The sequence below is a fragment of the Arachis hypogaea genome, chromosome 12 (genome assembly GCF_003086295.3).
Source record: "Arachis hypogaea cultivar Tifrunner chromosome 12, arahy.Tifrunner.gnm2.J5K5, whole genome shotgun sequence".
NCBI classification, from domain to species: domain Eukaryota; kingdom Viridiplantae; phylum Streptophyta; class Magnoliopsida; order Fabales; family Fabaceae; genus Arachis; species Arachis hypogaea.
This window is the reverse complement of record NC_092047.1, coordinates 40,778,895-40,791,871: the sequence shown is the minus strand read 5'-3', so window position 1 is coordinate 40,791,871 and position 12,977 is coordinate 40,778,895. Positions and strand designations below refer to the sequence as shown.

The following is a 12,977-nucleotide window of genomic DNA, read 5'->3' as shown; positions in this document are numbered from 1 at the left end:
ATATGAGTTACTAATATAAATGATATTAGTAACTTACGGATAAAAAATGTTTGATGAAGCATTAACAACTCTAAACTCATTAAGAAATACTGATAATTATTTATATTGACAAATATCGGACTTGATAATAATAATAATATTATTATCTAGGCTCTGTTATAATTATAGCATGAAAAATAAATTAATAACAAAATAATAAAATTATATTATCCTTTATTTTATTTCGAAACTCGGAATTAACTTATCGAAATAGAACTAATTGCTGAAAATAAATTTTTTCAAAAAACATCGTATTGACATAAAAATTTGAGTTGTTACAGGTCCAATTTAAATTTTTAATATTTTTTATTATTTTTAAAAATTATATTTTTATATTTATAAATACACATATCTCATTTACACGGTAAACAAGATAATTATAAATATATCTTGTTTACACTATAAATAAGATATGTATATTTTTTCAAATTTTATATATCTCATATACCATGTAAACGAGATAAGATTGAGACGTATTTTTTTAATGAATTTTATAATTATTTATTTTAATAAATAAAATATTTATTTAAATAAAAAATCTATTTCTTTTAGTATTTTAACTGAAAAATACATATCCAAAAAATGCTTTTAACAAAGAAAACGCTAATTAATAAGGTGTTAATTATATAAGAGGTGTTGAAGTAGAACACGAATATCGTATTTTTTATATTTGATAAAATTTTTAATATTTATTATAACACCAATAGTATTATTAATTTTAAAATTTATAGTTAAATTAAACATCAAAATAAAATTTATTTTAAAAAATTTATAATTTTATAATAATATTATGAACAAAAATATATAACAGATCAATTATATTATATATAAATAAAAATTAATTATTAAATTATTATTTTATAAAATATATATTAAAAATAAATTAAACAATATATACTATATAAAAGTATATTATACCTAATTTAATGATTGATTTTTGGGTCATATAATATTTGACGAGGATGAAATAGATTTTTCAACAAAATTACAAAGTCGATCGATGATCTCATTGGTCTTACCGAATCAGGAGCGAACCAGCTTCCACAACGTTTGGGGAGTAAACGATAAGCTAAGGGAGAGGTTCAGGCACTCAGTACTCTTCCGTTGAGCCATGGCATCCCCCTGCTCCTTCTCCTTCCCAAATTCTTCTTCCTTTGTCATGGCACGTTCCCTTTCTCAACCCCTCGCACCATCAATGCCTCTCATTTCTATACCTTCAACAACAAGAACTAGAAGCACCTTGAGGCATCTCGTTTGTGCTTGCCATGGCCAGAAGAACGCATTGGAATATAGGAAGCTTGGTGACTCTGACCTCAACATCAGTGAAATCACTCTTGGAACTGTAAAATTTTATTGTTTATGGTTTCTCATTCAAATTCTGAATTTTTGCACAAATGGAGAGGACTTGTTTCATATTCTTTTTCTTTTTCAATTTTGAATTCTGCATTGTGTGATAGTTGATGATTGATTGGTGCAATTGTTTTAGATGACGTTTGGGGAGCAGAACACAGAGAAAGAATCTCATGGCATTCTCAGTTATGCATTTGAGAATGGCATTAATGCTTTGGATACTGCTGAGGCGGTAATTCTTCAAATCATAAAATTGCATTGCTTCCATTTCCATTTGAAAAATTGAAAATTCTGTGCTTACTGCTTAGTTTCAATATGATTGACATGCTTCATATGATGTTTTCGTTTTTGTTTTCTTTATTCCCATTAGACACAAAAGGTTCACTATTTTATAGCAAATTGTGATAGCTAACTCTTCCAAGTCATAGGTGGTTTAGAAATACACACTTTTGTCCTCATTCTAAGAGAACTTTTTATTGCTATAGTTTGATTTTGAACTTAAGACTATTATTTGATCTTCTTTCTGCCACTGATGCATATAGTGTTTGGCTCTCTGTATTAAAGAGTACTTGGTCACAGTGGAAGTGGATTGCAACCTAATGCCAGGCAATTTATGTATGCAAATTGTTATTCTAGAGCTTTCAATGCTAATGTCGTAACTTTTGGAAGGGATTTTGCCCAAACACCCCCACTGAGTGAGCAATTGGCCACAGACCAAACACTTAGCTGTTTGTTGTAGCTTCTTTGATTCTTGTATCATATTATCTCTCAATATAGAAACTACATGTACTTAATTATCTCTTGGTGGAACCATAGTTATCCTCTTATTGGAGGCAACCCTAATCAACCATTGGAGATTGTATAAGGTGCATGGGTCTGCCCGAAGCATTACTTCGTACCCAGGACTTGAATCTGAATTCTACTCCAACCAACTATTTATCGGTTGAACACTTGAACTAAAATATTTTGAATCAGTATAGTCACTTTTCATTTTTGTAATGGATTTTCTCGGTTTAGCCAACAATTCTATAATGATTAATGAACCTCTCTTTCATCATATCTGGTACTTTGTGCTCAACATGCCATATGGAATTACCTAGTAAGCCTTACACTGCTGACGAAGTTGCTTTTTCTGTCAAACTGTTATCATATTATTGCGTTATTATTCACCATTTTACACCATTTGTTGTCTAATGTATTGACAATAGCCTTCAAAACTGTTCTTTTTCATTTTCATAAGTTGTTTGTTGTCCCTAACAATTAACAGCGATGTTCCTATGATACACTTCAGTTTCATCTTATGCTGCTATTATGTTGTCAGATGTATTGACAATTAGGTATTGATTTACAGTATCCAATTCCAATGAAGAAAGAGACACAGGGAAGAACTGATCTGTATATTGCTAGCTGGCTGAAGTCTCAATCTCGTGACAAGGTATTGGATGCTTGTTTTATTCTTATTTCTTATTTTAAGAAAGAGAGTAACTGACAATTGGAAGGAAAAATAGAAAAAGAAAAAGAAAGTAAGTATTAGTGCTTGGTTACTTTCATTGAAAAACTATTAAGGTTATACAGTTTTTAAATAGTAATTGTCGTTTCTGTTTGCCTGAGGGATTTTCAACAAGTTATTCTTTGCATTCTGTAAAGGTGCTTATTAAACTAAAGTTGAATTTTGGGGAAAATTTCCCCTGTATAACATATTGACCTTGTTTAAGATTGAGATTCACTTTTATCTGTATTTCCGAAGAATTTTGCCAAGTTCCTTCTTTAACTAGGATTGTATACCACTTTTCTCGACAGATTATTTTAGCAACAAAAGTATGTGGTTATTCCGAGAGGTCAAGTTACCTACGGGACAATGCAAAAGTTTTGCGGGTAGATGCTGCAAATATAAAGGAAAGTGTAGAGAAAAGTCTTAAGCGCCTTGGCACTGATTATATTGATCTGTTACAAATTCACTGGTGAGTCTACAGAGTTTAAACATCCATGTATTGCCTTTTTTTTTTCTGCATTATTTTATGGGTGAAAACTGAAGTATTTGACATTAGTTTTTGGTTTAATTATTCTGTCGGTCCTATAGTTTCACTGAATTTTTAATTAGATCTCTATATATTTTTTTCGATTGAGTCTCTATACCATATTAGATTTTGTAATTAAGTCCTTGCTGTGACAAAAACGTTGGAATTAACAGAATATTCTGTAAACAAAACGAATATACCTAATATTTGACTGAATATTTTGTATAGTTTAACAGAATATTCCGTTAATTGCAATGCTTTTGGTAGGGACTTAGTTACAAAATCTAATATGGTATAGGGACCCAATTGAAAAGAAAAAATGTATAGGGACCTAATTAAAAATTCAGTGAAACTATAGGGACCGACAAAGTAATTAAATCTTAGTTTTTTTATCATTAAGATAAATTTCCTATGCATCTGCGAGTGTATGAGAAGGGACTGAGGGGCCACTATAGTCCCGTGCATTTTCCTTCTGTTTAGTTAATTCTCATCTTCATCAGTAAGCTGAGATCCAGCTTCACTGCGTGTTAATAATACATATGCTCCTATCCCTTCTATTATTCTGTGTGTGTGGTTCCTAACAGAATGTGGTAAATGTATTATTCAACATGTGTGAACTGTTCCTTGTAAAATTCCAGGAACTTAGAACTCATACAGTTTTTGGAATCTTAAGACATAGTATATGTTGAACTAAGCATGTAACAGTCCACCACCTAAAGGTATAACGTGTAGCAAGATGCAAATTTGTTTACTAAGTATAGTAGAATTGCATCAAACTTAATTTTCAACACCCATTATAGGCACCCTGCTCAGAATGTTAAGCACATAAAATATAGTCAATACATGAGGCTGGATTTGTGTTCAACACACAGTTGCACTTGACCTTGGTTATTAGTAGAAATTGCAGTATTAATATAATGATTTTGCTATACTATACTCGTTATATTATTAAGACTATTGTCTTTTCTATCCTTATCAATATGCATAGTACGTAACTGGTTCACATGCCATTTATCCACTAAAAATAAACTGGTATGGAAAATCAAAGGAATGTATTCAATTCGAGAATAACTCAAGATCGACCTGATAAAAGAAGCTGAAACTGCAAGATATATAGAGGGTATTTGAGGGACATGCAACTCTCCTATTCCCTTCCTACTTTGTGTTTAACTGCCTCACTCTCTTTCCTGCCCAACTTATATATTTTAGCTAATTACTACCTAATCAAATGCCTGATCTGTGTCACTTTCATCCTTTCTTAGTTTCTAGTTATATTATTTAGGCACATAGTCTTGTTGGGGTATGGTTGGATGCATATACCTTGGAGGTCCAAGCTTGTGGGAGTCTTTTGCAATGCGGTGCCTCTTTTTTCAATTACAAAAAATGTTTACTAGATGCAGCCAGTCATGAGGAAAATGTTATCCTGTTTGCTTCTTTAGTCATAAAGCTGAACTATAATCTGTTTGAGCTATTGTTTTTTGAATGACTTTTTCTCTGTTTTATTTTAGGCCAGATCGCTATGTTCCACTGTTTGGTGCTTATTCCTATGATCCTTCACAATGGAGGCCGAGTGTCCCGTTTGTTGAACAGTTGCAAGCTTTTCAAGAACTTATCAATGAAGGAAAGGTAATTGAGTTCTATCATTTTACTGTATGGTCCTATGAATGCTAGTTGTGGCTTACAGGTGGTTTGAACTTCTTTTTATTTTTCACTCTTTTTTTTTTTTCCGTAGGTTCAAGCTGATATTGTAATTTTCTTTGCTTAGTTTTAGTGCCATATTTGTTGGAGAAAAGGTACTGTTACATGGACTAGTTTTTTGGGTAACCAAATCCAACCAAATTGGTTAAATAACTTATTGGCACAACAAAATCACCCACACAAACGTGCACGTAAAATCACACTTTTTTTCTGCTGATATTGTTGCTTCTTCTTGTTCTGCTATTGTGTCTTTTTTTTTCCTTCTTTATTTTTTATTTTTTAGTTTCTTCTTTTTCTTCTCTTTTTCATGTTTTACAATTGATGCAAAATAATTTCTGTCTTTTTATATTTTTTCTTCAAAAATGGAAGATTTTACTTAAACAATAAGTTTTTAAGTTGAATTATACATAAACATAACAAAGAAAAACAAAAAATTTATTTTGAATTGTGTTGATGCTTTAGTTAAAGGATAAAGAAGAATAACACAAAAATTTTAGTTAAAAACACATAAACTTTAGTTGAATAACACTAAAATGTAAATTGAATTGTGCAAATATTTTAGTTGAATAACACATAAATACAACTTGAATAACACAAATTAATTTCTGTATTTATTACCACAATTTTTGTGTTTATTTTTAATAAATTTAGTGTTGTCTTTCTATGTTTCTCTTCAAAGAGTTGTATTTACCTTCAAAAAATTTGTGTGTTTATAATCACAGAATTTGTGTGTTTATCATCAATAAATTTCTGTGTTTTCTTCATTTGTTTTCCTTTAGAATGTTGTGTTTAACTTCAAAAAATTTATGTCTTTATTGTCATAAAATTTATGTGCATTCTTACAATATATCATTAATAAATTTCTGTATTCTTTTCCTATGTTTATCTTCAAAAAGTTTTTTACCTTCAAAAGTATCCGTGATCATGATAACCAAATTTCTATGTTTATCAACAATAAGCTTCTGTGTTTTCTTTGTTTGTTTTTCTTTAAAAGCTTGTGTATTTACTTTAGAAAAGCTTGTTTTTATCATAACAAACTTATGCGTTTTACCTTTTCTTCAAAAAAGTAGTGTTTCCTTTAAAAAAATTCTTTGTTTATCGTCAAAATTTTTTCTGCTTTATCTCAATAAATTTCTTTGTTTTCTTCCTATATTTCTCTTCAAAAATTTGTGTTTACGTTAAAAAAAATTTCTGTATTTATCACACAAATTCTCTCATCAATAAATTTCTATATTTTCTTCCTTTGTTTCTATACAAAAAGTTGTGTTTACCTTAAAAATTGGTGTTTATGAGCATAAAATTTCTCCGTTTTCTCTCAATACCTTAAAAAAATTTTGTACGTTTATCATCACCAAAATTCTGTGTTTATCGTTAATAAATTTGTGTTTTCTTTGTGTGTTTCTCTTAAAGATATTGTGTATTTACTTTACCTTCAAAATATTTCATTGTTTAACATAACAAAATTTCTTTGTTTTTCTTCAATAAATTTGTGTTTTCTTTCTATTTTCCAGTCAAAAAGTTGTGTTGACCTTAAAAAAATTTCTGTGTTCCACAAACTTTCTGTGCTTATAATCCGTAAATTTTTGTTTCTTCCTGTATTTCTCTTTAAAAAGTTTGTTTATCGTCAATATCTTTCTATGTTTTCTTCCTTTGTTTCTCTTTAAAAGATTGTGTTTTCCTTCAAAATATTTTTGTGTTTATCGTTGTAAAATTTCTGTAATTTTCTTCAATATATTTCTATATTTTCTTTCTATGTGTCTCTTCAAAATGTTTCGTTTGACTTTTAAAAATTTATTTGTTTATCATCACCACATTTCTGTGTTTTGTTTAATGAATTTCTGTGTTTTGTCATATGCATTTTTTCTTTTTCTTTTCTTTTTCTTTTCTTTTCTTTTTTTTCTTATTCTTTATAAAATTTTTAAAAATACACAAAGAATCAAATAGACAAGGAAGATACATAAAGAAAATGAGAAAAATAGAAGAATAGAGGAGAAGTATAAGAAGACGACTGTTACAAAATTAACTTTTATATAAAAAATCATTTTTAGTTGGATGATGGGTGGAACGGCTGTAAAATATACTTCCGTTGCTACTTTCTTGTGCTGTCACTGTGTGGCACATGGCACATATTCTAGGGGATGACAAGTTCCTAAACAAAGATGAACTATAATAACCAATATGGGATTCACTACCTCTACTCTCTCCTTTTCTGTATACCATGTGCTGATTCTATTGTAAAATTCTTACATTGATCATGATACCATGTCCATTTTCTCATGCTTGTTTTTGGGATTCAGAGACTTTTGTATGGTTTAGGTACGCTACATAGGTGTATCTAACGAGACTTCTTATGGAGTGATGGAGTTTGTACATGCAGCTAAAGTTGAAGGACTTCCCAAGATTGTTAGTATTCAAAACAGCTATAGCTTGCTCGCTAGATTGCGGTTTGAAAGTAAGTGTCTCACGGGCAGAACTCATTTTACTTAATATTATCGTGTTTTGTGAAGCAAAGCTGCTACTCTCTTGTTCTGATGATTTGAAACCTGTGTCAAATTGCTTTGTTAGATTTTATTGTACAACTCATAGCAAATTCAGAAATAAATAATACATTCTTGCTAAACATTCCGAAATGAAAGAAATGTTTGCATCTGAATTTTGGAACAGGCTGTTTGCTCTTGTTAACAGTTGTATATGTTACATTATATATAGTACCTTCATTACCTTATTCTTTCTACTTTGTGGAAAATTCCTGCCAAGGATTTCTTTTCTATTCATGGTCCTTAGAAATTTGGCTGCTTTTCACTCAACAAAGGTTAGAATGATAGAGAGGCAAGTGATTTTGTTTCAATTCTCTCTAAGTCCTGACACGAGTTTGGAATCTGGATTCTAAGTTCTTCTCGGTTGTTCTCTGTCAATCCCTGTTTCAGCATTTATTCCGTTTCAGCACCATTATAGATTCATCTGGCCAACTTACCTGGAAATCTGAAACTTGATCTTGCCCTCACATTACTGTTTTTCCCATCATGTTACCACATTCTATACTAGCATATTAACAGCACAACTATACATGTATGCGGTACAGCCATTTTTCTTCCGTTAATACCTTTTCAGAACTTTCTATAAGCACTGGCTATGCCTTCTATTTTATAGCAGCAATTTTTTATGTTTGTTTAAATGCATTTGGGTAAAGCTGCTTAAATTATGTGGCTATTTATTAACTTTGCTGTTATCCGGTGCATTTAGCTGGTGCAGACTGCAAAGGCACATATATTTAAAGGATTTCGATGGCCTATATATTATGTCTTTTGAATCTCTCTGGTGTTCGGCTCATGATTGTTTTGAGAATATCGCATCAGCATTGGTTTATTTATGTGTCTTGATTGCAGTTCTGAGAATTAATAATATATCTCAATATAATTCAGGTTCTTTGTTGGTTTTATTTATTGCAGTTGATCTTGTGGAAGTTTGCCATCCAAACAACTGTAACATTGGGTTGCTATCCTACTCCCCACTTGGAGGTGGATCACTCACTGGAAAATATATAGATATAAATTCTGAAGCTGCAAAAAAGGGAAGATTGAACCTCTTCCCTGGCTATATGGAAAGATATAACAAATCAATTGCACGGGTATGCCAGAATGCTAGTTCTTGTATTTAATTTACATTTCATAGCACAGTAAAAGCCACCACTTAAGGATTTTCGTTTCTCTTTTATTTAGATAAATTTATGAGATTCAGAGCAGCTTGTTGACAGTAAAGTTTAAGGTAGGGAAAGTTTGTGTTAGGATTTAAAAAGAGTATCTCATCTGAATTCTTTAGAGAGCTCATTAAGTTTAAAAGAATATTCTATCATTTTAAAAGGTTTAGTTAAGTTCAGCATTGATCAATCCACTAAGGTTAGGGTCATGCCGCTAAACTCAATGACCGTTCATAGTAGCTGGGAGGAATTTTTTTTCCGTCTGTAAACACATCAAAATTCAAAACAATAACCCTCAGAGGACTTGAACCTCTGTTATTGTAGGATGCTTTCTTTAGCTTTTTTTTTTAATAACCTCAAAATTAAATCTTATATAGACATTTTAAAACTTGTATTCATAGATGTCTTAAAAAATGTTTTTTCTAGTTAGATTTTCTTTCTTCTCTTCTGTTAGAAAAAAGCAATTGAAACAAACTCAGCCTAAACTATTACAGTATTACCAAATGTGCACTTATAAATGAAATATTACACATACTCGCCTGTTCGTTTGTTTATATGTTTGATGTTGAGCATGTGGCTGAATTTCAGGAAGCAACTGTACAATATCTTGAATTGGCCAAAAGACATGCTCTAACTCCTGTTGAGCTTGCCCTTGGATTCGTAAGAGACCGTCCATTCATGACAAGCTCAATCATTGGTGCTACCTCTCTGGACCAACTCAAAGAAGACATTGATGCTTTCACAAAAACTGAGCGCCCCTTACCAGCAGAAGTTATGGCTGACATTGAAGACATTTTCAAGAGATACAAAGATCCTTCCATTCTGTAATTCATGTATTTATAAATCAGTGCTATTTCTTTGACATACTATTCCCCATTCCTCTCTAATTTTTGTTGTGATTAAAATTGGATTACGACAAATCATGGTGGATTACAAAGACATGATTTAGCACTTTCTTAAGTTTCCTTAGCGGACAGGACAATTGGATTACAAATTCTTTTAAGAGTAAAAAAACCGGACTGGATCGGCCGATTCGACCGGTAAACTGGATATAATACCAGTCGGCACGAATCAGTCAAATCCAAAATGAACCGATAAAAATCAGTTAAATCTGGTAAAAACCAGACCGGATTGAACCGCTCGGGTCGCAGTTGAAAGGAAACCTACGATGCATCGACGCATTAGCGTTCTACCGTGCTCCATATGCTCCATGTCTTGCCAAGTGTCAAGGTTTGCGGATTTTAGAAAATTTTCCAAAATAGCCATGATAGGGTTTGAACCCCTTCACTTTAGAAGGCAACAAAGATAATTGTACCTCCTAGCTGCAGTGCTTCTTACTAATTTGTGTATAAATTATAATACATATAGCAATCTTTTATTTTATTTATATTCAATTTATTTTAATTATAAAGTCACTCATTTTTAAATCAATTATATTTTATTTAACTATAAATTTTATTAAATATATACAAATTAAAAAAATAAATAAAAAAATTTTATTAATCAGAATTTATTTTTTCTTTTCATGATTATATGATATCTATTAATATTATTTTTTTAATAAATTATATAATAATAAGTAAAGACTCATTTGCAGTTGTTTTCATATGAAGTTGATAGTTGAAAATCGTTAGATGATATTTAGTCAAACTTGTCAAATCATTTAACGGTTCTTAAATATTAACTTGACATGAAAATAACTATATGTGAGTTTTTACCTATAATAACTGATAACTCACTATTTTATGGTATATTTAGGATTGAATTGAGTGGATTTTGTTCACTATTCTTATACTTATTCATGTAAATTGCATGTTTTTAAGTTTCCTTCCGAATTTTGTACTGTAATTGAAAACATGCTTTCTAGGTCTTTAAATTACTAATTTTTAATAATCTTTTATTACCATTCGATGCTATAATATGTTTGTTAAGTGTTTTCAGAGCTTATAGGGTATGAATGGCTTAGAGGATGGAAAGGAAGCATGGAAAAGTGGAAGGAACACAAGAAATTGAAGTTTTGAGAAGCTAGTATCCACGCATATGCGTGACCAAGCCATAAGCAAATGACGCGCACGCGTGACCAGGAATTCGTCCAAGCGACGCGTACGCGTGGCTGATGCATACGTGTGACGAGCGTCACGTGCTGCAATTAACAGAATTCGCTGGGGGTGATTTCTAGACTGCTTTTGACCTAGTTTCAGGACCGAAAACGAAGACAAGAGGCTGTAGAGTGGAGCTGGACAAGGATTCGTATCATTCATTCATTCACACTTTAGGTTTTAGATGTAGGTTTCTAGAGAGAGAGGCTTTCTCCTCTCTCTAAGTTTTAGGGTTTCTTTTAGTTTTTTTTTTCTTCTAAAATTCAGATTTCCATCTTGCTTTAATTTAGTTTTCTTCTGCCTTTTATTATTCTAGCATCTTAGTTTATCTTCTCTTATCGATTTCTTTATTTTTTCAATTTAGTTTATGAACTCTTCTTGTTAGATTCAATTTCCTTTTTATGCAATTTGAGGTATTTCATGTTTATTGCTTCTTTCTTTAATTGTTGGTTATTGATCCCTTGCATTTGTTAATCTTAGATTTTACTATTTCTTGTTACTTTTCCATACTTTTATTTTGTGCCTTCCAAGTGTTTGATAAAATGCTTGGTTGGATTTTAAAATAGATTTTTATGTTCTTGACTTGGATTGATTAATTAGAGACTCTTGAGTTATCAAAATTCGTTTGTTGGTTGGAGATTGAAAGTTGCTAGTTGGCTTGAGTCTCACTAAATCTAGTCTTTGATTAGGACTTGTGAACTTAAGTCGATTTTGCTCCCTTGACTTTTCTTCATTTGTTAAAGGATAACTAAGTGAAAGCGATTTGCACTTATCATCACAATTGACGATGATAATGAGGATAGGAATTCCAATTCTCAATCCTTGCTATGACCTTTCTTAGTTGTTAGTTTATTTTTCTCACAATTTATATTTTCTTGTTCCTTATTTCAAAACCCCAAAAATATACTTTCCCATAACCAATAATAAATACACTTCCCTGCAATTCCTTGAGAGACGACCCGAGGTTTGAATACTTCGGTTTATTTTTATTGGGGTTTGTACTTGTCACAACCTAATTAAACGTTGACTGAGGATAATTTGTTGGTTTAGAACTATACTTGTAACGCGATATTTTTGTGAAAATCTTTACCAACAGTTTTCCTCCATCAATAACATAATAATAAAATAAATATAAACTAATTAATAAAGTATTAAAATTTGAAAATAATAATTATTTTTATAAAAATAAAATAAAAATACTTATAATAAAAAATAATTAAATTTTATATAATTATTTAATTATACCGGATTAACCGGTTCGACTAGTAATTTATCGGTTAAATTAGTGACCTAATAATTTGACCGGTTTAATTACTGGTTCAATTCTGATAACTATACAAATTAGTTCAAGGTCAATATCTTCAAAAATCTAGTTATTTTACTCTTCTTTTAATTAAATAACCAGTCACTAGAATAATTAATTTTGCGATAAAATAATTAAATCTGCCATAGACAAATGATCAAATCTGTTTATAAGTATGACAATTTTTTTATTAGAAGTCAAATACGTATTTTATATGCAATGCCTAAATGATTGATGATTGATTTTTTGTTTATATGTATCATGATTGAAAGTTAAATCCTGGATAGAATTCAATGTATTTTAAGAAGTGTTCTTGACTAACTCTCCACGTGGCCCCCTCATTGTATGAATTTTGTGGAGGTAAAATAATTTTGTCAATTTGTCCCAAAATGTATTCAACCTAGTGTATCCAGGAGTTTTTGGCAGAATTTTTTTTTAATATGAAAATAGAGATGATGTTTTAGTTGAATATTAATATTTGAAATATATTATAATATTATAGATATACAGAAAATGTTGATACAACATATAAGGGATGTGTTGCTATAAGAGTATTTTTAACGGTCCAATTTTCATTATAATTTTTTTCACATGTGAAGAGAAGAAAAAAGGAATTTTTGCACGTATTTTAAGAAGAAAGAATCTCTCTGAATGGAGACTTGTATTATTCAATAATAACATGTCACTTGGCATGTTATTATAAAAATAAATAATTATATAAAATCTTAATTAATTAAATAATTATATTTATAATTAATTAATAATTTATATTA

The 12,977-nt window shown here is 30.4% G+C and overlaps 1 protein-coding gene across 1 annotated transcript; it reads left to right on the top strand.

The window, feature by feature from the left end:
• Positions 1 to 967: 967 nt before the first annotated feature.
• LOC112727339 (uncharacterized) lies at positions 968 to 9,762 on the top strand. The gene is made up of 8 exons (XM_025777043.3): positions 968 to 1,381; positions 1,526 to 1,621; positions 2,741 to 2,824; positions 3,190 to 3,350; positions 4,916 to 5,033; positions 7,422 to 7,557; positions 8,555 to 8,733; positions 9,391 to 9,762. Exons 1-8 carry the CDS (start codon positions 1,151 to 1,153, stop codon positions 9,628 to 9,630), a joined length of 1,245 nt encoding a protein of 414 aa, XP_025632828.1. The 5' UTR covers positions 968 to 1,150; the 3' UTR covers positions 9,631 to 9,762.
• Positions 9,763 to 12,977: the final 3,215 nt, after the last annotated feature.

Coding starts and splice junctions, on each gene's coding strand:
- LOC112727339 (XM_025777043.3), top strand. CDS start 1,151: ATGGCATCCCCCTGCTCCTTCTCCTTCCCAAATTCTTCTTCCTTTGTC. Junction 3,351..4,915: donor GATCTGTTACAAATTCACTG/GTGAGTCTACAG, acceptor GTTTTATTTTAG/GCCAGATCGCTATGTTCCAC. Junction 5,034..7,421: donor AACTTATCAATGAAGGAAAG/GTAATTGAGTTC, acceptor TGTATGGTTTAG/GTACGCTACATAGGTGTATC.